This window comes from Hyposmocoma kahamanoa, unplaced genomic scaffold, assembly GCF_003589595.1.
Source record: "Hyposmocoma kahamanoa isolate Upper Pololo Valley unplaced genomic scaffold, ASM358959v1 170, whole genome shotgun sequence".
NCBI classification, from domain to species: Eukaryota; Metazoa; Arthropoda; class Insecta; order Lepidoptera; family Cosmopterigidae; genus Hyposmocoma; species Hyposmocoma kahamanoa.
The window spans coordinates 675,775-703,061 of record NW_020653614.1 but is presented as its reverse complement, the minus strand read 5'-3'; the positions used below and the strand labels follow the sequence as shown (position 1 = coordinate 703,061).

Here is a 27,287-nt window from a genome sequence, read left to right as displayed (position 1 = left end):
TTACTTTTTTTAAAATTTGTGCCTTACGTGTTGTTGTTCTAGACAATTTTATCATGTAGTTTGGTAATTTTTAGTGAGTCCTTAACAGTATGGACTATGGCAGAATTAGCAAAGCTCATACTGCATAGTATGTAACTGAATAATATACCCTATCAGTTTTAATATTATTTTTTTTTTATTATACAGCACGTAAAATAATTTATTTTGACTTCATGTCATACTATAAATTTTGACCTGTCTACATTTTTGACATCACCTCATACTAAATGACCAATTCCAAGCGACCACACTAAGTATCTATATTTTAAAAAAGCATACCTAAATTACAAAAAGCGAAATATTTTTAAAATAAATTAAAAGTGAGCTTGCGAAGTTTTTAAAACTAATTTGTCCTGACCCCATTCATCATGTATTTACAAAACACCGTGTATTGACATGGTGTAGTAGAAATTGCAGACCCGCTTCCATCTTATGGTTCATCCCTTTGGTTCAACTGGGTAAACTACAGCCCAAAAATTTGGGTTTGTTCTCGGTATCCTTATGCACGTAGTCCACGATCCAGTCTGTTCTGACTTTCTGCAGTCGTAATACAGCTTGTGTGCGTGAAGAGCATTGTTTCCGCAACGTGTTGGCTGTGTATAGTGGGTACAACCTTAAAATAATAAGTGATAATGGGTAGAAGGTACAACCCAAAAATGATAAGTGACAGTAAATAAGATAAGATAAAAAAAGACTGTGAGTACAAACCAAAAATAATAAGTGGTAGTGGGTAGAAGGTACAACCCAAAAATAATAAGTGATAATATGTACAATCCAAAAACAAATTGCTAAGAGTCCATCCAGATAAACCAAAGGGATCAAACATGAGAAGAAAGTGTTGTATAAGCAACAAAAATCTGTTTTGTAATTTCATGGCACCCAGTTCGAGTATCTTCTCGATACCACACGCATCAGAATTGAACTAGCTCTTTTAGAACAAAGTCTCCAACCCGGATTACGCCAGCGGGAAGGCCCATACTCCGACTATAGAATTAAATCCTACAGGAGCCTCGTCTCCTGTAGTGTATAGTGTACAAATTGACAGTTTTTTTGGTTGCTTATTACACTTCATTATTTCTACAGCGACCTTTTTTGTATATATTATAGACGGAACATAGTCTGGCCATATACAAGTTTTTAATTGAATAATTAAACATTGATGACCTCAAAATCATACTCTGTTGAATCAGCGGTATGAGTTAGATTCCTGGAAAGAACAATTTGGATAATAAACAGTTGTTGCTGCTGCAAATAGGAAATGAAGCTAAATGTAAAAAATGCACTTGTTATAATTAATTATTAATACAAAGACCGAACACTTAAAAAAAATTTCTTCGATCCGGCCGGATTCGAACTAACGTGTTCTAGCAAACCGTGCGAGACGCTATGCCAACTAAGCCAAGAGACGAACCAGCGGACCTCACGAATTCTTCTTATCGGATCTTTGTATCTGGTTTTTAACGACTTCCGTAGCGCCATCTATGAGAAATCCATGGAAGTATTTCGTCACCCAGTTAGGCACCTGTATATATACATAACCTACATATATATAACTAGAAATAGCGACGAAATAAGGGCTATCCATCCCTGGCAAATCACGAGGCATATGGGCCTTATATCACTTTTAAATATCAATTTTCATTTGCGCTGAAATCACAAATTAGAAAACTAAAATAGTACAGCGCCAACAACTGACCTGTGTGTACGTCCCGTATATGCCAAAATTATTTTTAATTAAGTAATAAAGATAAAATGTCTAACAATGGAGGTCTGTTCCATTCGGTGGTGTGGGAAAAACAGCACAAAACATCTAATTGCAAAACAAACGGAATCACATTTCATCGGTAATTCAATTATGTAATTTTTCAATTTAAATCCATTACAGCAATGGCCAATCGGAGCGCAGTTGTCACCGTAATGATTTGGCAGAATAGTTTTCATACAAATTAAATGTTTTAACCACTGTTTCTACTAATTAGGGGTTTAATTGGCAACACTGAGCTAGAAAAACTGAAATATTATTGCTACCAGCAGCAGTAGAGCTCTTTGTAAAACTATTGCCAATTCATCTATATCTGCTTCCGGAAGTTTGATAGGGTGTTGATGAAATTACATGCATGCATGCTTCTTAGATCTTTGCGATTAAAAGCTCTGAGTGGCTCTGCAACTGCTATTGACAGACGTATCGCTCGTTCGTTCCGTCACTTGATATCGTTAAAAAAAAAAACCAGGCTATCTTTCGTTATGCAACTGTATGGCACATTGACAAGATATGACCAAACTACGCTCTATTCCGATCACTCCGCGGCGTACTTATAAGCTTTCATGGCAAGTTCTATCTACGGAGATCTTATTCATATTAAACATAGACCTTAAACCCATGGCATAAGGTACAAAATATGATATTTTACACGGATCTTAAATTACTAGAAGGATTATAGCTCTTCCCTAAAGAACAAAGTCCATCCGAAAGGCTTGAAAAATCAAATTGATAATATTATTTTTAAAGCAATAAATGTACCGGACGTAGGTACTACCTAACCATAGAACAACTGCTGTTTCTGTAATTAGGTTTTGCAAAAAAAATCTTTTTTAAACACGTATTATCACATCTGCCTCCCATTGGTGTAGGCAGAAACTATAGACGCCATCCGTTTGACACAGATTATACACGCAATTGACAGTAATTGCTTAGTAAAGCTATTACCGCTTCTAGTAAACTTTTAGATCCGTGTTATTAACAAACGATACGCTATTATCGTCCTTATTAACAAGAAATAAGGTTTGAAATAGCTTTATGAGGTTCCCCATTAAGAATCACAATGGTTATTTATTAATTTATTTTAGTCAAAATACTGTTTTTTGTTCTTACGACAGATTTAGTGTCATTTTTACAGATTTACGAAAAATGTACACTCTAGATAAAGAATACATAAAAGTGAACAAAAAGAACATCCGTGTCCAGCAGTGGAACTGAAGTTTCAGAAATAGAAAAAATATAAAGAAAAATTAGAAAAAAAAGCAGTACTATTGACTAAAACTTTTTGGGTAAAATAATTTACATAAGACTAAGTGTTCCGTGACCAGCAGCGGCACGTGCTGACGTTCTTATATAAATTATGTAACGTACATAAGGCGTAAGTATATTATGTATGTTATTTACATACGTTTGTTTTATACTTTAGAATGTGTTCCTTGTGTTCTTATTCACCTCCCAGTCCTCCTGCTCCTGCTCCTGGAACAAAACACAAAAAATATTGAAGATTAAGCCTTGATTACTATCAGAACAGCTGTTGTCAAAACACACTATCATAATTTTAAACACTATGAAATCTTGATAATCTAACGAAATCTGGACAGTTAATATAATTTTGAAGTAGGCACATTTCTTGCAAGTTTTGATTTCATATTAAAACTTTATTCAATGTGCTGCCATCTAGCGGTCAATAGCTGAAACACGACGAACGATTAACGCTTATTAACGTTCTCCAAAAAAAGTCGATCATATTGCGGTTGTTTAAGATTTACTTTAAGTTTCTTATAACAAAAAATCCATTACGATAAACAGAAAAGGGCAAATTTATTAAAATAAAATAAGCCTAAATAGATAGATAAGTGAGACTATCATTTTCACTCCAAATTAGCAAAGTAAGGCGTTTTTAGTCAAAGAGTTCGTCCAGGGAAGTACTGCCACCTTACCTATTTCTGCCGCCAAACAGTAATGTCAGTATTACTGTGTTCCGGTCTTGAAGGGTAAGGGTGCTGGTGAAATTACAGGTACATGAGACCGGGCATAGTGGCAGTGCCCCTCAGATCTTTGCGACTTAAAACTCTGAGTGGCACTGCAAGTGCTATGGACAGGCGCATAGCTTATCATCAGGCGCACGACTTGTTCGTCCCTTCACTTGATATTATATTAAAAAAAACTTTTTTCCGCAAAGCAGCGATGAGAGCATTACTACGTTTCGGTTTGAAGGATAAGAGTGCGGGCGATATTACAGGCATTTTAGATTTGTCAACTCATGTCTCAGGGTGAAGGGCACCTTTGCGATTAAAAAGCTCGGAGTGGCACTTGCAATTGCTATGGCCAGGCGTGTCGCTTACCCCCAGGGGCAAGACTTGTTCGTTCCGTCACTTGGTGTCATTAATAAAATAACCATTTTCGAGGTTTTCCGCGAGGTAATTGACACGACCAAAACGTACAAAGCGAAAACGGCGGCCTGAGCTCAAGTATGCGGCACTCCGCGTACTGTTGGCACACGTGCCGCCGCAAACTAAGCGTTCCTACTACTCACCTATGGAGCTATGCTCAAGGGGCGGAAGCGGCGTGCGCGCGCGGCGTTGTGGCTCGCCGAGGAGGGCTCGGGCGGCGCGGGCGGCGCGGGGGGCGGGGAGCCCGACGACGACGACCCGCCAGACGCGCCCGACAGCGGCGGCGACGACATCAGCAGCGCCGGCACCCCGCGCGACCCGCTCCTGCACGGCAAAGGCCTTTCAGACAGGCGATGGCAGGCGACTTTTCATACCGTACGTTTGTTAGCTCACAGATGCCGTGTACAGTGTTGTGTATTTGTGTCCCTTTCGAATAAAACTAGTTTTTGGTTGACGCTCTTGCATAGTTGCGTAAGAATAATATATCCTCTCCTCTGTAGGACAAGCGTGAAAGGGCGCGACGTACTGCCGGTCTCGTATAGAGAGTACCTTTCGAGATTCCATGTTGCTATAGTCACAAACGCTTCTTTAATAAGATTCCGATTAATATTCAAAACCTGCCATTCACGAGGTTTTAAACTGTTGCGAAACAAAAACTTTATACTAAAGGTTAAACAGCTTCGCGTACTTGGATGACAAAAATCCGTGGCAGTGTCCCGTTTAGCTCTTGCAGGTAGTCTTAATCTAAGATATTTAAATTAAATATTGTATTGGTATTTGTATTCAAAATTATAAAGTGCAATCCCTAGAGTTTCTTGCTCATTCTTCTCAGGGGAATCTGTGTTACGAATGAGATGTAGACTTCCATCAGTATGACGATTTCAAATGTAACTTGCTTATCTATGAAATAAAGATTAATGGACTTTGACAGTGTTCCCGAATAAAAAATTGGACAGATAATTAGTAGAAACACTAGTTCAACTGACAACGCTGACCCTGTCTTCCCCTTCACGCGGTTAGCTTACGATTCCTACAAAGGGTTATTTGTAAAATGCTAACAACCTCGCAGGACTATATTACTAACATCATAAAGGTTCTCGTTTGCTCGAGTTTTCATAACCTCGAAAGTAATTTTGAGAGGAAAAAAGTTTTTTCCTTTAAACCTAACTTCACCTAATCGTGTCTTTGCGATAAACATCCAACATATCCTGAAAGTACAACGGTCTCGTTATAATTCGGTTTTCGGTGTAATGAAAATTCGAACAAACGTTATTTCGGAAAAAAAAATTCGAGTTTGTGATAGGTGATTTGTGATACTCATCATACACAACAATTATTGTTCCAGGACTTTTTACAAAACATAATAAATTTACCAAAAAAAAACTTCTAAGTTTTTGTTGTACTATCTGCATTGACTTACAAATAAATGGACGACGACGGGTCTAATACAAAAACCACGAAAAAAATGTCCCAAGTCAACCTATTCGAAATTTAAATTGTTATGTCATCGCAGTATCGCGCTGTCCGTAGAACAAATGAAGACTAAAGCGGAGTGTCGCGCTCTGTATACGATTTTAGCGCCTTACAAGTGCGGACACTTTTTAGCGCGGACCCGACGTCCATATAATTGTAAGTCAATGACTATCTGACACTTTTTAGATCTACATTTGGTTGTAAGATATTACGTTCGAACGTGGAAGCGTCCTCCCTATCGAGTACATAACCAGAAATAGAGACGAAATGTCATTTGATTTGTTTGAAAATTATTCTGAAAAATCATTACGATGACAACTGCGCCGATTGGCCAGCCCGAATTCGAAACAATTGACGGGATTCGTCAATTGTTTCACTTCAAATCGACCAGTTTAACTTAAGCTTTGCTATAATGGACGTAAATTGAAAAATTACGTATTTAATAGAGGGTGTTCCAAAACGTGTAGGTAGGTGAGCTTTATACTACTATTATACTATACTCTATAATACTATATTTTTTGGAATTACTCTACTTTTTGTTGGGTTTTATGCTACTATTGCCAGGGTTCGCTCCAGATGGTTGTTATTTTTGTATTTCGAGGATTCTGAATAGTTGTTCCAGGTACTGCAACTAATATTTTACTGAGAAATATCATAAAATACTCGTATGAAAAAGTTATAAGATTTGGTTTCTAAACAAATTTGTGTTAAATTATTGAGTTTTATGACAAACTGCTCTGTCGCTAGGACCCCAGATAGTAAAAAATGAGCGAGAGGTGTGGCCCTTATTTGCTATCTCTTTCTTACGCAGTCGGGTTGGGCTTGGCTCGTTAGTACCAGTACATACCTTTGTGTTTTGTGTTACGCATGCGTTTTACGTTTTATCACTGCTTCTGCTTCTAAACTTTCGACTTGGCATCACTTTGACTTGCTAACGATCGGAATAGTATTTTAAGTGATCATTATCACCAACTTGGCATTACTTTGGACCCTGATTTGCTTACTATTTGTACCGTGTTGTTTGTGTGTGACCGACGACGCTACCGGATACTCCCTTTAAAATTAAAATGGCAGATCAGCGGAATGTGGTAAGAGCAAACCCCGAATTCAGTCGTAGTGAGTACGCTGACATGTACCTAATTTACGGCGAAACTAGACGTGTTTCTGCTCGCGGCATCGTGTCATTAAATGCAAGATTAGCAGCAAGATTGGATGCGGAAAGATTTTCTAACCGTAGACCACCGGCACGTGAGACTGTAATGAGAATTGATGCAGCGTACAGAGAAGGTAGTATCTCTGGCGATCATGGCGGAGGAAGACCTCGTACCGCAGCAGACGAAATAGTTTTGCAAGAAGTGTCAGAAGATCCGTCCACTTCAGTTCGCTTGATAGAACGACGGACTGGCAGTCCAAAGTATAGCGCGCAGCGAATTTTAAAAAGGCACCGACGCCACCCGTACCATGTTCAGAGAATTCAAACTTTACTGCCGAGCGATTACGCTAAACGCGTACAGTTTTTTCGACAAACGCTTCAAAAGCATAGTGAAGATCAGAACTTTTTTAATATGATTTTGTAGAGTGATGATTCAGCACGTCGCAAAGATGGTTATTTAAACTCGCACAACATCCATAGCTGGCAGTTGGAGAACCCGCACGAGAAAAGAGAAGATCGGTCCCAACACCAATTTAAAATTAATCTATGGACCGGAATCTTCAATGGTCAAATAATTGGTCCAGTTGAGCTGCTTCCGACTCTAAATGGCGAAAATTATTTAGAGTTTTTAGAAAACCAATTGCCGATTCTTCCCGAAGATGTGCCAATAGCATTACTAAGAAGAATGTGGTTCCAAAATGATGGCTGTCCAGCCCACTACGCTCACGACGTCCGAACGCACCTCGACCAGATGTTCCCACGAAGGCGGATTGGCCGATTGGGACCAATTTTGTGGCCACCAAGATCCCCTCGATTTCTGTTATTGGGGGTGCTTTAAAGATAAAGTTTATCCTAAAGCTATTAATACACAAGACGAACTGCGACGACGAGTCCATGAAGCGGCTCGAGAATTTTTTTATATGAGTTTGAGGCGTCTAAGAAGCTCATTTATCAAAAGATGTCGTATGTGTGTTTGAGTCGGAGGGAGGCAGTTTGAGCACTTGCTGTATTTTCCATTAAGTACAAACGGCTACAAATCAAGCAACACACAAAGGTACTCTGCCACGGTATTAGTAGCTAAATCCGCATGCTATTGGGAAGTTTGACTTGTCATCGTTTGTTTGTACCAGTTTAGAGAGAGAAAGAAAATGGAGGCCTGCTAACTCTCTCAGTCACTTTATTTGACTACAGCATGTGAAAAAGATTAATGTGCCGCCACCTAGCGCTTTATTCTATGCTATGCTAGCAATTTATTAATTTAAAAGTTTCAGTTTCATTTTATTTAAAAACCAATTCAGCTACTAGGGTGTTGATGACGAAAAAAATTAAAAGACTAAGTTCTTGTCGAAAATCTCAATAGTGTCGTACCATTACTGATTCTGCATTAAGAGGAGCAGTTTTTAAGATCATTAGCAAATTCAGTGTCATACAATTTTTTTTCACACTAGCTATTCAAAGTTAATGTTTAACTTTTTACAAGGGTACGAGGTATACCAAATTAATAACTTTTTTCATATTTTATGATATTTCTCAGTAAAATATTAGTTGCAGTACCTGAAACAATTATTCAGAATCCCCGAAATACAAAAATAACAACCATGTGGAGCGAACCCTGGCATTGTTGTAGCATAAAACCCAACAAAAAGTAGAGTAATTCCAAAAAAATAAAAAAGTGCCAATGTCTCGAAAACCAAAAGGCTTTTATTAAGGTTTAATTATTTTTTTCTAGTAGGTATAGAGCTCACCTACCTACAGAGTAGCTCTGTCGTGGTAGTGTGATTCCGTTTGTTTTGTAATTAGATGTTTTGCTGTTTTTCCCACACCACCGAATGGAACAGCACGCCATTGTTAGAGATATTATGTTTATTACAATGAATACAGGATATTTTTGAAATATACGGAGATGTACACACAGGTCAGTTGTTGGCGCTGTACTATTTCAGCTTTCTAATTTGTGATTTCAGCGCAAACGAGAGTTGATATTTAAAAGCGATATAAGACCCATTTGCCTGATGAGTTGCCAGGAATGGATGGCTCTTATTTCGTCTCTATTTCTGGTTATATACTCGATGGTCCTCCCAACGAGGTTTACAAAAGGTTTAAAAGGCCCGAAACGTTGGTTTGTTGGAAAAAACAAACACACGCGATTTAAATACGGAAAAATAGTTTCATTTCCTATGAATTTATAATTGTTGACGTTTTTTACTACACTAGTCTGGATGTGTGTGGTACCGTCGTTGTCTCCGATCTCCATAACACAAGTGCTTTGGGATCAGAGCGATGTATGTGGTGGTGTCCTATATTAATATTTCTATATTTACATAGCTATTTAAACTATCCAGGCCCTTTTTTCAGTAATTTAGTACAAACCAATTATTATGACTAGGCTATTTGTATTATTATACCCTGTGATGTGTATTTAAGTAATAAGGAGCGTTTCTACATGACACAACCGTTAATAAAATTTCACCCGTTATTATAAAAAAGTAACGTACATGATTAAACTCACAAATTACGGATTTATTCAAAACTAGACTTGAAAGTTAGTTTTTAAATGAATGTCTTTATTTAATGCAAATAGATTGCGTCGGAATAGATTTTTTATTCGTAGTTATTTTATTATTTGATAATGATATAAGCTTAAGGGTTCTACGAAATGAAATATTGAACAATTTATTTAGCTTTTACACACTTGCCGGGCGTTGATGAGAGACCTGCAGATCAACCGAACATTTTTGGACAACCAACCAACCGAACAACTATAAATTGTATATTAAGCAATCCTCACACAAAACAGGCAAAAAGACTATTACTATTTGTTGAATCGGCTTTCCAACAACGCCACCCAGACATGTAAGCTATAGTTTAAGGTACGATGGAACTGGCAATACAGTTCCTAAATAAATAAAGATTTAAAACACACATTTGCTATATAATGTATTGCTGTTTAAATAATCTTAAAGGACGTTCATTGATAGAGAATAAAACTTTTTAATAAAAATAAACCGACCCCAATACTTTGCTTATCCGATAAACCGGATACGTCCCCTAATTTGTCACCCTAAGCGGTGGAATATTTTATTTAAATTTGAATGGAATCACTGCTAAGATCCAACAAAAAAAGAATCAAAAAAAAAAAAGAAGAGTTATAGCATAACATACACACAAAAAATACAGTACTTTTTTGAAATTGGTTCAAAAATTCCTCACAAGCGTCAAAGATTAAATATTGTTGATTTGCATTTGAAAGCAGTGGTATTCAAGTGCGATAAAAAAACCACTGACCATTTTAAAGGAGCAGACTGTATAAACATGTTCGGTTTTTTTGTCAGTTTTCCGAAAAATTGTGAACAATATTGACACCTGACGATTAGCAGTTGTAGCAACAAGAACGGTGTGGGCAGTGGGCGGAGTCAGCGCGCGAGTCCATGTTTGTATTTGTATTTAACGCATAATGTATTTGTTGTTAGCGCAGGTCTGTCGTCGCGCGGCGCGACGTCTAGACAACTCGGCGCCGATCGCTCAATTTTATTTACTATTTAGAGGTAACCACGCGTTAGAAATTATTGCGAAATATTAACATTAAAAAAATGGGGATTATTTATTATGTGTTCTATTACTGAATCTTATGTAAGATCGAAAAATCCCTTCGATCCGGCTGGCTTCGAAACGACGTCTTCCAGCAAACCGTGCCAGACGCTATGTCAACTAAGCTACGGAACGAACCAGTGGCCCTCACGAATTTTCCTCAGATCTTTGTTGTAGGTTTCTAACGACTGTTTTACCGTAACGCCATCTGTGAGAAATCTATAAAAGTATTTAATCTCCCAGTGAAGTACCTTTACAGCTACCAGCAGCTGGCTATAAAGATGACGTTTTAATTGTAATGTAATTAAATTATTTTTGTGAAATTACTCCACTAGTTTGTTATAATTATTAAACAAGGATCGAACATTTAGAGAAAATTTACTTCGATCCGGTTGGATTCGAATCAACATTTTCCAGCAAACCGTGTCAGATGCCAACTAAGCCACGGTACGGCCCTCACGGACCAACTTTTCCTTGGGTTTGTTGCAATTTGTTTTGGTGTTTAACAACTTTTTAGCCGTAGCGCCATCTATGAGAAATCTATGAAAGTTTTTGTTCACTCAGCAGTTCAGACCTTTACAGCTACCAGGAGATGTCACAGTTTTTTTCACCATCATGATATTCAATTATTTGGTTTTCTATTAATTCCGGCTAAAGCACTTCAGTTGCCTCTATGCTCACTCTGTCTGAGATCTATTATACAGGCAAGTGGGTAAAAGATCTAAAAGAAATATTTAGACGAAGATCTGAAGAATGAAGGAAGAATCAACATCTACCTATGTCTACAAGTTACTTGTTATGATCCAGACATACAAACGTACTGTGTGTACAGTCAATTTCCTAAGAAAACTGACCCCCCCAAACATACCATTTGATTCTATGTAGATAAGTATAAAGAAAAGTGTGACAAACTTAACGTTTAACTTGAGAAGAAAATCATTTTGATATGACTTCCTTATTGCACCATAAGTCTGCCAACAGATTGACTGCACATAATCAACTTGATAACGGCTTCACGCATTAACTGCATGCAGTCGATCTCGGCAGCCTGAAGTCGGTTTCGACTGCAGGAAGTTAATGCGTGACGTCGTTATCAGCTTCATGCAGTCGAGGTTTTGGTTGCATGAAGTCGATTACAACCTCGCGCATTAACAGTTAGCAGCCTCAGTGAATGACATTTTAAGAAACTTTTTCAAGCCAATTTGATCTTTAATTACTCTACATAAATACAACTAAAGAGCTGGATTTCCTTTACACTTTTCTGTGGACTGCGTGAGAAGGCTTTCAGAACCAAAAGCTCGGATAGAGGGTCAGATTTCTTAGGTAATTGATTAAATAGTCAAGAGTACATGAAGCTTGACACTTTGTACTTTCGACCGTTCTTATCGTAAGCGGCATAGAGTTGGATTTAAATCTTAAGTGTCAAGCTTGATGTGCTCATGACCCTGTACATACGTGTTATGTGCAGGTACCTTTATTTTGTGTCCTGGACGTTTAATTTTTTTATCGAACGCCTTTTTGTTGTATCTAAAAATCGTAAAGATGAATAAAAACTATATTTGAATAAATAACCCTAATTATGAACTTCAGACGGTTAATTTTACTGATATTTCTTTCTTTATTATAAATATCGGGTCTATTAAACATCATGAGCAACCCAATTATTTTAAAACACTATTAATTCACCCCGTATATGTACAGGACAAGTTATTCTAATCTTCACAGACCTGGAGTGGTGTTGCGGAGGCTGGCGGTGCCTGGGCCGTGCGAAGCGCAGGTTCAGTTCCCGGGTAGGATCCACGGCGTATTTGTCCGACGCGTTTTGCCGCCGACGCCTTAAAGCTATAACGATACGAAACAAAAAAATAATGATTACCAGGCAAGTATTGCCTACCTAATGTGCACGCGTCTATATGCGAATTATTAATTATTTATCATATGGACAATAAAACACATATATATTTAAAAATATTTTAATAGCAGTAGAGCTCCATGAGAAAGAGTTCGTCCAGGGAAGTACTGCTACCTTACCTATTACTGCCGTCAAGCAGCAATGCCAGCATTACTGCGTTCCGGTTTCGAAGGGTAAGGGTGCTGGTGAAATTACAGGCACGTGGTACTTGTCAATTTATGTCTCAGAGTGACGGGCGCAGTGGCAGTGCCCCTCGGATCTTTGCGATTTAAAGTTCTGAGTGGCACTGCAACTGTTATGGACAGGCGTGTAGCTTACCATCAGGCGCACTACTTGTTCGTCCCGTCACTATTTGAAACACTAATTGAACATGTATTAAAAGAATTCTAATTATTTTGTTCACTAAAGAGCTATTTGTAATTGACTTCAAAAGACAAAAAAAATCACTTTGTGGATATTTTTGTGTGGTGCACTAAGTGATATTTCCAAACCAATACAAAGAGTTGAATAACTTTTGAACCATACATTTCCGGACCCCAATGTAGTAGTCAAATCGATTGGAAATACTCAACTCTTATCTCCCTCATTTCGTTTTGACTCTCGGGCCAATCACTTCCGGGCCATCCTGAATATTTTATGTTTTCGTATAATGTCGGAGCTAGTAATCACTTTAAATGTAATGTAACCGAATTCGGTGTATTCTTTGCGTAACGTGAATTACGAGAGTATAAATCTTAGCTCATATTATTATTACACGTTGTTTTCTAATTATTAGATAAACGATTTACCTACCTACGAATCATATTAACTACTCCAGATCATGGTTTCTTTGTGTAAATATCACGTTAGTTTGACAGTTCGAAATGGGTATGGTCACAGAGAAGGAGCGCTGGTGTAGTTGTCATCTTATCCATCTGACGTTGCTTGGAAAGTGAAAACGTAAGACAGCGTCGCTCTCTGTGAACGTGCTGCGTGATATTTAGAATCCGTTGTAACCTGATCTATCTTTTGTACTTTCGAACGATTTACTGTGAAAACTGGATAAAACAATTAATGGACTGTCTAGGAAACCCAAGGGCCGCTACCTTGCCCAACGCATTAACATAGCAATACAAAGGGGGAACACTGCCAGTATCTTGGGCACATTGCCTTCTATTCTCTATTCCATTCTATTCTAATAATCGAATATCAATTCAAAAGAAATTTGAAAACGAAATAAATCTGCCGTCTGATAACTAAAAGTTGGCTAAATGACAAAATATTTTTTTGAGATATCGTAAAAAACCATCACCCACTTTTAGAACATTGAAACTGTTTAATGATATATCAGCTATGCATCGCGTTAGGAGAAGTTCCGATAAACCCAACAAGTTAACTAATTTCAAATGTTTATAAAAGAGAGTTTTAACGGTTATTTCGATCCCTCCCACGTAAAGTACCGTATGTCGAAATTGCCAAGTTTACAGGGGAGCCTTTTAAAGTTCTGCACTCACTGAAATAAGCAGAGAGATATCGGTTAGATGATCTATTAGCCGATCACTCCATGTGAGCAACGAGTGAATTCAGAACTTTAAAACGCTCCCCTGTAAACTTGGCAATTTCGACATACGCTTCGACGTAGGAGTCGATTCGACCGTTTGCCAGTCGGCCGCGTTTCAGTCAGTGGACGGCAGAAATATGACTAGGGAGAGCACCCACCGGGCGTGAGGTCGGCCACGACGGGCGCCAGCGGCCCGTCGCCGCTCCAGGAGGCGCACTTGGCCAGGCGGTTCTCGCACAGCGCCACGGGGATGCGCGACAGCGCGCCGCCCACGGACCGCTGCAACCACGCCCAAAGATCTCCTCACTTCCTCGTTCACAAGTCGTCGGGGATAGTGCAATACGCGCAAGTGGCATTGGGTTATGAGCTTACGCACCGGCGGATTTGCCCAAGGCCCGCAAAATTTTACTTTTTTTTTAATATATCGACCCCTCCGACGTAAAGTATCGTATGTCGAAATTGCCAAGTTTACAGGTAAGCGTTTTAAAGTTATGAATTCACTGAAACGAACATAACACGTGATTTTAGCATTTCTCAGTTTTATTCGGCAAAGCTCATTACTCACATAGAGTATTATAAAATCCTAGATATCGATTAAATGATCTATGGTAATCACTCTTTCAGTGAATTCAGAACTTGAAAACGCTCCCCTGTAAACTTGGCAATTTCGACATACGATACTTTACGTAGGAGGGGTCGATATATAATATAATAAACACACGTTTGGCCACAATCTCACCTGATGTTAAGCGACGATGTGACCGACGTTGACGTTTGCCTAAAAAATGCCTATTCATTCTAGCCTTGAATAGCCCCAAATTGTACTTTTCGGTAAATACAGATTAAGCATTCCAGTCCTATGCCGTTCGCATCAGAAAGAAGGAAGCACTTAATGCGAATAGGTGGAATATCGACCGAAGGAGGTACGGTGAGGGTGGAGCTAAATTGAAAAGTATACATAAAAAGTATATATAAATTGACAAGTTCGATGTAATCGAAGACCTTTAACGGAAGCGTTTGGCGGTACGCGCCGCCGACCGACTGTACTTTAGTGCATTGCAATAAGTCGTAGATCGGGTGCATTACGTAACATAATTTTAACTATTTTGAGTAATAAAGTTTATAGACTTAAACCGTGTTCCGACGATCAACAACAACAATTACCACTACCCCGAACAGTACCTAAATACTCTAAAGGCTCTCGCACATTATGGCGGGCCGCACTGCACCGCATCGTATACCAATAATCTTCCTAAATCACTATCGTACATTTTATGTATAAAATATACATATGTTACACATCTATAATGTAATGTATAATCACTACATCACTACGCCTGTCTGTTTGATCGTAATAAAGTCAAAAACTAATGAACGGATTTTCATGCGGTTTCCACCAACAGACAGAGTGCAGCTATTATTGTTAACTACATTTCTGAATCGATTTCAATAAAAATTGACAGGAAGGTAGATTTATTATGTAGTCTACCAGCATATCGCACTACTACCACAATAATGTTGTAACTCAAAATTTGTGAAATTCAAGATTATTGTGAAATTTGATTACCAGCACGTCGATAAAACTGTCGTTAGAATATTATAAGAAACAACCCAAAGATATCTACTTAACTCACAATGAGAAAAACCTTAATTGAGCTAGTTCTGGTCAAAACAGTCCTTATTAAAAAATAAAGGAACGATTTTTTCCCTTTTATTTAATTGGAATATATTTGACAAGTAGGAAATTGTGATAAACTTAAATGACAAACATAAATTTTAATGACCTTTCAAAGGAACCGAGTAATTCGCTTTTCATCGATTCGTAATAAATACACTTTTTGAGTTAACACACTATTGTATCAGCAGAGCGATATGATGAGTGCTGAGAAAGAGGCGGCCGATACTGACTACGTGGCCAAATCCGCAAAAATGTTGTGGCAAAGAAATAAGTGCGATTCACGGGATCTGTTGTTGTCAGTCCGTAGACAACATGAAAAATAAAGTCGGAACCATCGAAATAATCGAATTATAACATTAAATTCTATGAAATTTGATTCAGAGAAGATACGCGCCGTTTACCAATGCTATATTTTGCTATATATGCGGATTTGCACTATACCCGACGATACTGTGGCATTTCATATTTTTACGTTGCATGCGTACTATGTTTAATTACTCTCACAATTGGGTTAAAAAAAGAAATAGTAAATTTGTTATAATATATCATAAACAAACAATATTTGTTTCAATTGTAAAATTAAGTAACAATTGGACGTAGTTAAACAGAAAGGATCCAATGCACATCCAGTCACTTTCGAGATATGGCAGTTTGAAGTTTAAAAGTGTTGTTTCTCACTCTGTCATCTAAGAGGTTTGCATGGGCTTTGACGTCTTGATTGTAGGTAGTTAAGTTAGTTGCAGTTTGTAGTTAGTTAAGTTATAGAGTTGACGTACAATCGTAAAGTTTATTTCTGTTTAAATACAAGTTATTATATGGATGCTTATGTGACAGATTGCGACAGAGTTATTAAATCAACTAAATTATAATAAAAAGTGAATCAGTCGGTTCACGTAAAGTAGGGCGCAAACTCAGCGTCTAAATCTTGTACGTGACCTGTACAAGGTTAGACTTTAGAAACCGTTTAATATATACATATTTATAACTCATTGACATTTTCCTGTATACACTTGAAATTGTTAGTTTAATTCATTTATTTATTTATTAATTATGTTTACTTGTATATGTACACTATTATTATTATTATTTCTTTATTTTTTGTAAACTGACGAGATTTTTCTAAAATGAGATGTAATTGTATTTGTGTGTGAAATTTGTAATGTCGAAAGAAATAAACTAAACGTTTTTTGATAATTTTGTGGATTGGATCATTTTTGTTTAACTACGTCCAATTGCAGTATATAAAAGAAACTGAAATGATAAAGATGAAAATAAATTACCCCAACTACTTGATGCGTAAAACGGAATCTTTATCAAATAGAGATTTATATACACTTTGAATGCGAACGTCGTGGTAAAAAAAATACCGCTGCTTTTCAAGAATGATTACCATTAACTGTATGCGTTATTTCGCAGTTCCATTGCAGCTCATATAGGCTTCGCACTTACGTCTTTTAAACTTTGAGAACCGTCGCCAGCGCCGCTCGGAGACTCACGTTTGTTTACTGGACTGCTTCTAAAACAAATACCAATATTCATTATAAATAAAATTCAATATATTATTGAGATTTTTTTGTGAAATACAGAATAATACTACATAATACAAAGATCGAACATAGAAAATGTTTTCCGGCCCGATGGGACTTGAACCCATGACCATACTGCACCGTAGTATCTGCTCTTACCAACTGAGCTACGAGTTAAGTTATCGAGTTGTCGAAATTCTCCTATGTGTTCTTGTTAAAGATCTTTGCACTGTATATTTCGGAATTCTGAGCCGCTAGTGACGTCTAGTGAAAGATTTTAGAATCTTCTTCACCGCAGCCTACTATGTAATTATTACGTCAGATTTAGGTGAAGCCCGGAACATGTGACGTCAAATACCATTATTTTTAGAATCTTTGAGAACTTTTTTTATTATTCGATGTTACAAGTTTTCATTCAGTGGAACATGTTTGAGATGCAATTTATGGGCTTAATCTAGAATGTAGACTTAATAAATCGACCCCTGCTATAAGCGTAAGTCGAAATTGCCAAGTTTATAGGGAAGTGTTTTAAAGTTCACAGAAATAAGCACAACACGTAATTTTAGCATTTCTTAGTTTTATTCGACAAAGCTCGTACTCAGATAGAGTATTATAAAATCCTAGGTATCTTAGATGATCTATGACGTTCACTCACATAAGACAAATTGACAAGACCCAATTGTAGACAAGTTATAAGTAAAAAAAACATATTTTACCTATCAGGTATAGTGTCCAACCGTGTTCGTTCAACAGCTGGACTTTGGCTTTTCTCGTTACTGCGTGTTAAGGACCTGGAATTTCGATTACATTGGACATGAAATCAAATACTGTCGTAACTCAAAAATGATGCCATTAAGAAAATACCATTTGCAAGTTCAGGAACTTACTGAATGGAACCAACAAATTTATAATTTCGTTTATAAGTAGATAACTATTTTTAACCGACTTCAAAAAAAAAGGAGGAGGTTCTCAATTTGACTGTATGTTTTTTTTGTATGTATGTTACGCGATAACTCCGGTATTTGTGAACCGATTTTCATGATTCTTTTTTTGTTGGAAAGAGGGTACCTCCATACTGGTCCCATTTCATTTTGAAGAAAATCGTCATATACCTAAGGGTGGCTGATCACGCATGAACATTCATTCTTATAAATAGCGCCTAAATTTTACTTAAGGAGCAATTATTTTAATGGTTGGTTTTGCTATTCTCCAATTCAAGGCGTTTTTCTCTCTCAATATACTTTGAGTAGTGAGAACCGATTTTTATTATCTTCTGTTTTTTTTTTGGACATTTTAATTTTGTTTTTTATGTACATTTGAAATTAATTTAAAATTAATCCGATGCAAACAATAGGAATTAAATGTATATTTATAATAGAATAATGTATAAATAGTTTATTATTTTAATTATGTTATTTTTAAGTGATTCTAACAATGATGTGTTCGGCTGTAATTTGCTCACATACTAGTCTTGAATTATTTTAATAATATATGTAAATGTTAACTATGTTAAGCTGTTGTTAACCAATAAATAAATAAATTACAACAGCACTTACCGTTTGTCCCTTTGGTGCTCGGTCGCGTCGTAATAAATAGACGCGTCTTCGTGGTTTCTTATTGGCTCACCGCCACTCACCACCGAGTGGGAGATTTTAACTGTAACAATCAAGATGAAGGATATTGTCACCACACTCGGGTTAGTTTATTCTTGCCATTGTTGAGCTGGCGTTACGAACGTAGCAAATGCGTGTCTTTGTCTCTCTCACGGAAGAAAAAATCAATAGACATGCTTTAAGCCTCGATTACTATGAGTACCGATGTCGCCAAAACTCACACACTCTTAATTTGAAACACGACAAAATCTTGATATTGATTGGTCGTAGTTTCAAATTTAAAAAGAAACAAATTCTGGATCGTTAATATAATTTAAACTTTATCCTGTTGGCGTATCGTTCAAAGTTCAATACCATCAATACCTATTATTGCAAGTTACGTTTTGATATTATATTGAAATTTCAATAAATGTGCTGCCATCTAGCAGTACATTGCTGAACGACGACGACGAGTTATTAATTTTGTTCTCCAAACAAGAAGTGACCACAGTGCAGGGGTATGAGCCTTACTTTCGTTTCTTGTAACAATAAAATTATTTCGATAAACAGAAAATTGATAATTCGACCACTCCTACGTAAAGGATCGTATGTCGAAATTGCCAAGTTTACGGGGGAGCGTTTTAAAATTCTGAATTCATTCGTTACTCACATAGAGTGATCATCTAACCGATATCTAGAATTTTATAATACTCTATGCGAGTAACAGCTTTGCCGAATAAAACTGAGAAATGCTGAAGTCACGTATTATGCTTAATTCAGTGAATTCAGAAGTTTAAAATGCTCCCCTGTAAACTTGGCAATTTCGACATACGATACTTTACGTAGGAGGGGTCGAATTATTAACATAAGATTTTCCGATGATATGAAATCTCATCACGGGTAATATTTTTGTAGTGGCTATCGTTTTTACATTCCAAAACAGAACAATAGGGCATTTTTTTAGGATTTTAAAGAATTTGCACGAAAGAATGACCCAACCATACCGTACAAAGCGAAAATGGCGGACTGAGCTCATATAGGTCTTTCGAGACCTATAGTTGGCACGCGTCAGACGCTAACTAACCGCTTCTACTGTATTTATTGTTCTGTGGTCTCTCCCAATAGAAACAACAAAAACAGAAGGGATGTTATGTGCGGTTAAAGCCAAAGGATCCATTTTTTCTTCCATACAACTTGGGCCCAAAGATGCACGTCAGGTACTATTACATATTTTTGAATAAAAAATTATATAAAAAGAAAAATATAATTTATTAATCACTTGTACCACTCAAAATTATCGTCCGAACATATAAATGACTGGCAACACAATAATTCTCCATGGCAATGTCTATGTATCCAGCTATCGGGGTTATTTGAAAAATACTACTTCTTTTATAATTTATTAACTACCAAGCTATTACTATATTATTACAATATCTAATAAGGTTGGCTAAAAGACTACGTTCCAAGTTGTTAAACTATGTAAATGTCAATTAAATTTTTATTGAATTGATATTCAATTATTTTTGTGAAATTACTCCACTAGTTTGTTATAATTATTAATACAAAGATCGAACACTCAGAAAAAATTCCTTCGATCCGGTCGGATTCGAACTGACGTCTTCTTGCATACCGTGCCAGACGCTATACCAACTAAGCCACGGAACGAACCAACGGACCTCACGAATTTCTCTATGTGCTTGCGTCGTGTCTTTGTACTTGGTCTTTCAACGACTTTTTAGTCGTAGCGCCATCTATGAGAAATCTATTACAGATTTATCACCCAGTTAGTATCTTTACAGCTACCAGTCCTGTACTTGGTCTTTCAACGACTTTTTAGTCGTAGCGCCATCTATGAGAAATCTATTACAGATTTATCACCCAGTTAGTATCTTTACAGCTACCAGTCCTGATACAAAGACACGACGCAAGCACATAGAGAAATTCGTGAGGTCCGTTGGTTCGTTCCGTGGCTTAGTTGGTATAGCGTCTGGCACGGTATGCAAGAAGACGTCGGTTCGAATCCGACCGGATCGAAGGAATTTTTTCTGAGTGTTTTTCTGTATGTAAATGTCACTTATTGACAAGGTCGACACGTCAACGTCATAGCATTGGCGATTCTGACATTAAACCAAATTAAACTATAGTGTGTTGGAATAAGGTTTAAATTTAAACGTACGCTATACGACAATAACTCGAATTATTGCGACTTATCGGCCGCCATTTCTTATATTTTATAAAACGAATTTTTGCGAATGTGTGCGTACATTTTGATGGGAGCGCCTAGATTTCATGAATGAAATAGAAATAGTACCTCGTGCTGATTGGTCGACATGCACCGGGACAAGATAAATGTTTTTTAAGTGGTGGGGTAACCGCGGTGCAACTGGTAATAGATACGCGGGAAATTTTAGGCAAGCCGGTGGGAATCGAGTTATATGGACGCCTCGCCACTGCGTCATAGACATTTTTTATTCCTGTGTTCCGTTTGATTCCATTCTCTGGGGATTACTATTGTGTTTTTGATATATTCATCACTGACTTTTGGCTATTCTTTACGGACATTCTTTCGATCGAATCCGATTATTAGCTACAATGACAGCTGTCAAATTACGACAATGCACGTTTTGTCGAAGCAGTATCGTTTATTCTTACAATTGTAGAATCACTTTTTTCAGCAACTATTAAAATAAAAAATATAATTTTCGAAATTTTTAACTTTTGTATACAATTGGGCCCAAAAACGAAGGAATCCTATTCTAAGGTATTCGAGGGTTGATAATTGCCAGTTGAGTAAGGAGGCCAGTACGTCTGTATGAAATGACCCTACTTGCGTTGTCACAGGACACGTACCTTGATCGATGCCGGAATGGCCGGGTTCTGCGGCCGAGGGTGCCCGCACGCGGATCTCCAGCCGGCTGGAGACCGTGGCGCACGAGGGGGGTGCGGGGGTGGCGGGGGCCTGGGGGGCCGAGGGGGCCGAGGGGGGCGCCTTGCCCGCGCTGGCGCTCGAACTCGACAGGCTCTGCGGACACGTTGTCTTCAACTTTCTGTCTTTACATCTCGTAGGAAGGTAGCAGATTTCTGCCACAAATGATCACAATCTCAAAGTGACATTGATATTGGCAAGAGGCCTGTTGTCAAAACGTTCCTTTGCCAACTTTCATATCGTGTTTTATTTTTTACTTTACGTCATTATTGTTTAATCGATTATTTTATTAGGTATTTTATAGCTTTAATGTTTTATGTGTGTACTATAAAATAATCAATACTTTAGGTAGGTAAACGAAAACAAACAAACAAAGAAAAAGAACGTTACCTAATCTATAGTCGAACTGAATTAATTGCGTTATGCTCTTGCATCCATTCTAAAACACGTTGTTTTACAATTTCTTTATTCCCGACTTTTAAAAATACACAAAAATGTATTGAGCATCAATTAAAACGTAAAATTATACTAGCAAGTCCATGAACGACTCCTCGTTGATTTTAGGTCAGCTTTCGCCATCCTTCTTTACAAAACAAGTTAGTAATTATAGGAAATGGAACTATTTTTCCGGATTTAAATCGCGTATATTTGTTTTTTCAAACAAACCGACGTTTCGGGCCCTTTACAGGTCCCATGGTCACGGTTGACTGATTCTTATATTGGACAAACAAAGCGAAGTATTTGTACCCGCGTCAAAGAACATATAGCTGATGTCAAACACCGTCGCGTCAACAAGTCTGCAGTCTGCGAGCATGTCATGGATAAACCTACACATTCAATGAAGTTTGACAAACCCCAGGTCCTTGCAAAAGAAGTCCGTTATGTACCCAGAATGCTGCGAGAGGCCATTGAAATTAAAAAACATCCTAATTTCAACAGGGAAGATGGTTTATCCGTACCACCAGTTTGGGATCCAGTATTTCCTCTAATGAAAAATCCCAAACAGACCCAAGACTGCAGTACTAATTAATACGTTTTAGTTTATTCTAATTTCTATTATTAATTAATAATAAATTGAACTTAATAAAAATTCATTCAATAAAATAATTTGCAAAACTTAATAAAGCGTAAATTATACGTTTTCTTTGTAAAATTAAAAATAAGGTATTTAATTAATAACTATTGTAGGTAACTATAGTGAAAAAATAGGGCGGTTTGCATCAATATTAGACATAACTGGTTGAAGACTGTACGTGATCATGGGACCTGTAAAGGGCACGAAACGTCGGTTTGTTTGAAAGAACAAATATACGCGATTTAAATCCGGAAAAATAGTTTCATTTCCTATGTGTAACAATCGCGAAAACCTAAGAACTCGATAAGTTAGTAATTATTTTTCCAAAACGTTTTATAACCTGTCTGGATACAACTTACAGGCAAACTGTTAGCTCTCTGCGGCCCCGGCGTGGGCGAGGTCTCATGCCTCGCCGCGACGCCTCTCATCACGTCGACGCGGTACCGCAGAGCGCTGCCGTCGGCGCCGTCGAACGACGCTTGTTGCAGGAGCGGGGGGCGGAGGGAGCGGACGTGGGAACCTGGTTGGGGGAAAAGCAATTTCAAACGGTTCCTTAGGCATTAACCAACTAATTAAATCATCATCATCATTCAGCCATACGACGCCCACTGCTGGGCACAGGCTTCCTCCAACGATCTCCACGACGACCGGCCCTGCGCTGCCCGCATCCATTGGCTTCCCGCGACCTTTACCAGATCGTCGGTCCATCTGGTGGGGGCCTACCCACCGAGTGTCGTCTGGTGCGCGGCCGCCATTGAAGAACCTTTCCGCCCCAACGGCCATCGGTTCTCCTATTGGTTCTTCAGCTGAGCAATTCCTCAAGCTATGTCGGTTACCCTAGTTCTTCTAATACTATCGCGTAGGGAAATACCGAGCATCACTCTCTCCATTGACTGACCTTGAGCCTTCTTATGAGGCCTATAAGAAGGCTAAAGGCCCATTAATTAAATAAATAATAAAAATAACCGCTAGGAAAAAAATCACAATCATACCGTCGGTGTTTTGTAGAAAGAGCGCAAGCGACATTAGATTTGGATTATAGTAGATTATTTAGGGGAACATGTTTTAGATTGTGTTAATGACGGTAAATAAGAAACAATAATAGAAGCCCGAAGCCGACGACTGAGGGCTTCAGTAACTGGAGTTTTCTATTTTCTTACCGTCCGTGATACGTACGTTTTTCATCCCATTTGCGAGGAAATAAATACAATTTTATGGAAATATGTGATTTACAACACAACAATTTTGGAATTTGCAAATGGCGGGCCTTTTGTTTTTTTTTGTCAAGAGATTATAGCTACCTATTCTTCCATAGATAATACAACTCGAACAAATTTTTCTATGTGCTTGTGTCGTATCTTTGTATTCGGTTTTTCAAAGTCTTTTTTAGCCGTAGCGTCATCCATAACAAATCTATGATATTTCATCACCCAGTCAGATACCTTTACAGCTACCAGCCCCGGCTAGAGATGTGTAAATTAATTTTTTGCCATTTTTTCAATATGGCTGCAATACAAGCATTTTTTGGCGGCAGATAAAAATTTGTCTCGAATCATAATTTGGGGTAAAAATCTCGTTTTCTTCGTTTTTCGATAGTAAGGCAAATGCGACTTGTCAACTTATGTCTCAGAGTGACGGGCGCAATGGCAGTGCCCATAAGATCTTTGCGATTTAAAGCTCTGAGTGGCGCTGCAACTGTTGTTACTTATTTTAATACTTATTAACTAGTTCGTCCCGTCACGTGTTATAATAAGCAACCATTGTAACGTTAGAAACGAGTTTTGAGATAGAAATTGTGTACTTTAAATATATTGATATAATTCAGTGTTATAATAATTATTTTCAATATTTCCAAGTGTTTCTTCATCCACGTTTCATTACAGGGCACTAAAAGTTTCTTATTTATGTATCCACTACATGTCCCAAGATTTGAACATTTCAAATTCCTTTTTTTCATTTTATTTATTTTTAAAAACACTTAAAATATCATGACAGGTTTAACCTAATGCGAGTAATGTAACTTTCTATTTGTAAAAACATATTATTATAAAAAATACTGCAGATGTAAGGTGGCCTTATTATACCCAGGTGCATGAGTTAATAATAATGATAAAAATCTAAATCACTAAAGAATGAGATAGAAACTGTAACCAGAAGAAGCGTTAATACATGAATAGCGAGCTGGTTCGACTCACCAATAGCAGGCAGCGTCCAGCAGCGCGGCAGCACAGGCTGCAGCCGGGGGTAGGCGTCGATGCCGGGGATGTGCAGGCAGGTCCTGGCCTTTGAGGGTGGAGGCCTCGCCGCCGGCTGAGGGAGAGACGAACATTTTCAGTGCGTGTGTTTGTAGACAAGAAAGTCCAGTCACGTAAGACATCAATTATACAGAGTATGTATATATGTCAAAGTGAAAAAACACAATATAAAGATCCAAAGAAAGCACATAAAGAAATTCGAAAGATTTACTGCCTCGATCTTTAGCTCAGTTGATGGAGCGGTAGCCACGTTGAGGCGACTCACGCTGGTTTGAGTCCAGTGGGATCTAAAGATTCTTTGTGTTTGTTGGATCTTTGTATAAATGTTAATAACGAACTAGTGAAGTATTTTCACGAAAAATATATCTATATCATTGTAGTAAAAACATTGTATTCAATAAAAATAAAGTGAAAATACTTTAAAATAATTAGATTTTTTTTGTAAGTTTGCCATCTAGTGGCGAACTCGAGAACGAAATTTTCAACCGGCGAGATGAGACAAGGATTGAAATTTAAATTTATTTGGTGGAAATAGGCCGGCGAGATTTCAATTCTCGCTCGTTTCACCTTAAGGTGCTTTTCCACCGGCAAAGTGAGACGAAATTACACTCCAATTCTCGTCTTGCACGTCCTCGTCAATCCAGACCATTCCCATCGAAAATGCGGTGCGGAGAGGCTTGAAAGTTTGCCATACAAATTTCAATCCTCGTCTCGCCGGTGGAAAAGCATCTTTATAACCTGTGAAATGACAAAGAAATAAATGAATTACACTTACTTCGGTTGGGGATTTTGGTGGCTGTGGCACCGGTTCCTTTTCCGCTTGTATCTGGGTCTGTTGGCTTAGTTGAATTTGTTGGGTCTGTTGAGTCTGTTGGGTCTGTTGAGTGGCCGAGTGGGTGTGAGGTAGTTGAGTTCTGGGCGCGTTCGAAGAGGAAGAGACGGCACTCTGGCGGTTGCCACGGTGTTCGGGCGACTGCGGGTGAGACGCCTTTGTAATAGAAAATATTATCTTTAATAAAGGGGTAACATTATTTGATCCTTAAAATTATAATTTATCTATTCTATTGTAAATATGCAGTTTTTAATAATAGTTATTTGTTATGCAAGGCTGCAAAGTCGCTGTTTGACGCGAGTGTTTGTATTGAAACATGAGCAAGCGAAGGAAGCTAAGATTGAACCGAGCGAAGCGAGTGGTTCAAAAATAGGTTCCTGAGCGTAGTGAGCGTTTCAAGGCATCAAAACAACTTTGCTGCCGAGCGAAACACACAACTTTTCACCTCACTAAAGAGAAGAATTTTGCATACCGTGGCACGGTATGCAAGAAGACGTCGGTTCGAATCCGACCGGATCGAAGGATTTTTTTCTGAGTGTTCGATCTTGGTATTAATAATTATAACAAACTAGTGGAGTAATTTCACAAAAAATAATTGAATATCAATTCAATAAAAATTTAATTAATACAGTGAATAGCGACATATCTCGCCAGGACAGGTAGCTGTAAAGGTACTAACTGGGTTATAAATCTGTAATAGATTTCTCATAGATGGCGCTACGACTAAAAAGTCGTTGAAAGACCAAGTACAAAGACACGACGCAAGCACATAGAAAAATTCGTGAGGTCCGTTGGTTCGTTCCGTTGCTTAGTTGGTATAGCTTCTGGCACGGTATACTAGAAGACGTCGGTTCGAATCCGACCGGATCGAAGGAATTTTTTCTGAGTGTTTTTTCTGAGTGTTCGATCTTTGTATTAATAATTATAAGAATTTTGTAGTTGAAAGAAAAACAGTTGAACTATAGCAAATAAGTTGTTTTTAATCAAAAGAAAAAGTTTATATTCGGATGCGTTCTGAATTTGCACCTCATCAATTTTTATTCTTGCTTGTACTTATAATTTTGTGTGATTAAATGATTATTGAAATTAATTTAGTATTTCGACGAATTAAAGTAATTTAATAAACGCAATTAGTTATCATTGTCAATTTAATGTCAACATTAATAAAAAAATAAAATATACCAACGGATTTATATTACATAAACAAACCGACCTCAAAAGTACGTGAAATTACATATAATTACCAAGTTTTGTTGAAATCGGTTACCGGAAAGTGAGTACACCCGGATTCATCCCGTAGTTCGTTAGTAGGACTTGACACAGGAGATATTAAAAATCGATTCTCACTACTCAAATTGGAGAATAGCAAATTAACCATTAAAACAATTGCTCCTTGTAATAAAATTTAGGCGCTATTTATAAAAATGAATCTTCATGATTGAACAGCCACCCTTAGAGAGGGAGGAGAGGTGATTTTCTTCAAAATTAAATGGGACCACTATGGAGGTACCCTCTTTCCATCAAAAAAAGAATCATGAAAATC

The 27,287-nt window shown here is 37.7% G+C and overlaps 1 protein-coding gene across 1 annotated transcript in view; it reads right to left on the bottom strand.

Moving 5' to 3' along the window:
* Positions 1-1,874: 1,874 nt before the first annotated feature.
* The window catches only part of LOC113225713 (tau-tubulin kinase homolog Asator), a 93,453-nt gene continuing 68,040 nt past the window's right edge, over positions 1,875-27,287 (bottom strand). The window contains exons 16-26 of the mRNA XM_026458115.1: positions 25,688-25,950; positions 24,853-24,967; positions 23,017-23,177; positions 21,507-21,678; positions 18,618-18,717; positions 17,778-17,852; positions 16,985-17,051; positions 14,016-14,136; positions 12,133-12,247; positions 4,335-4,515; positions 1,875-3,274 (exon numbers count right to left, since the gene is read on the bottom strand). Coding sequence (XP_026313900.1) covers positions 4,335-4,515; positions 12,133-12,247; positions 14,016-14,136; positions 16,985-17,051; positions 17,778-17,852; positions 18,618-18,717; positions 21,507-21,678; positions 23,017-23,177; positions 24,853-24,967; positions 25,688-25,950 — 1,370 coding nt within the window. The 3' untranslated portion in view covers positions 1,875-3,274. The remainder of the gene's footprint in view (positions 3,275-4,334; positions 4,516-12,132; positions 12,248-14,015; positions 14,137-16,984; positions 17,052-17,777; positions 17,853-18,617; positions 18,718-21,506; positions 21,679-23,016; positions 23,178-24,852; positions 24,968-25,687; positions 25,951-27,287) is intronic.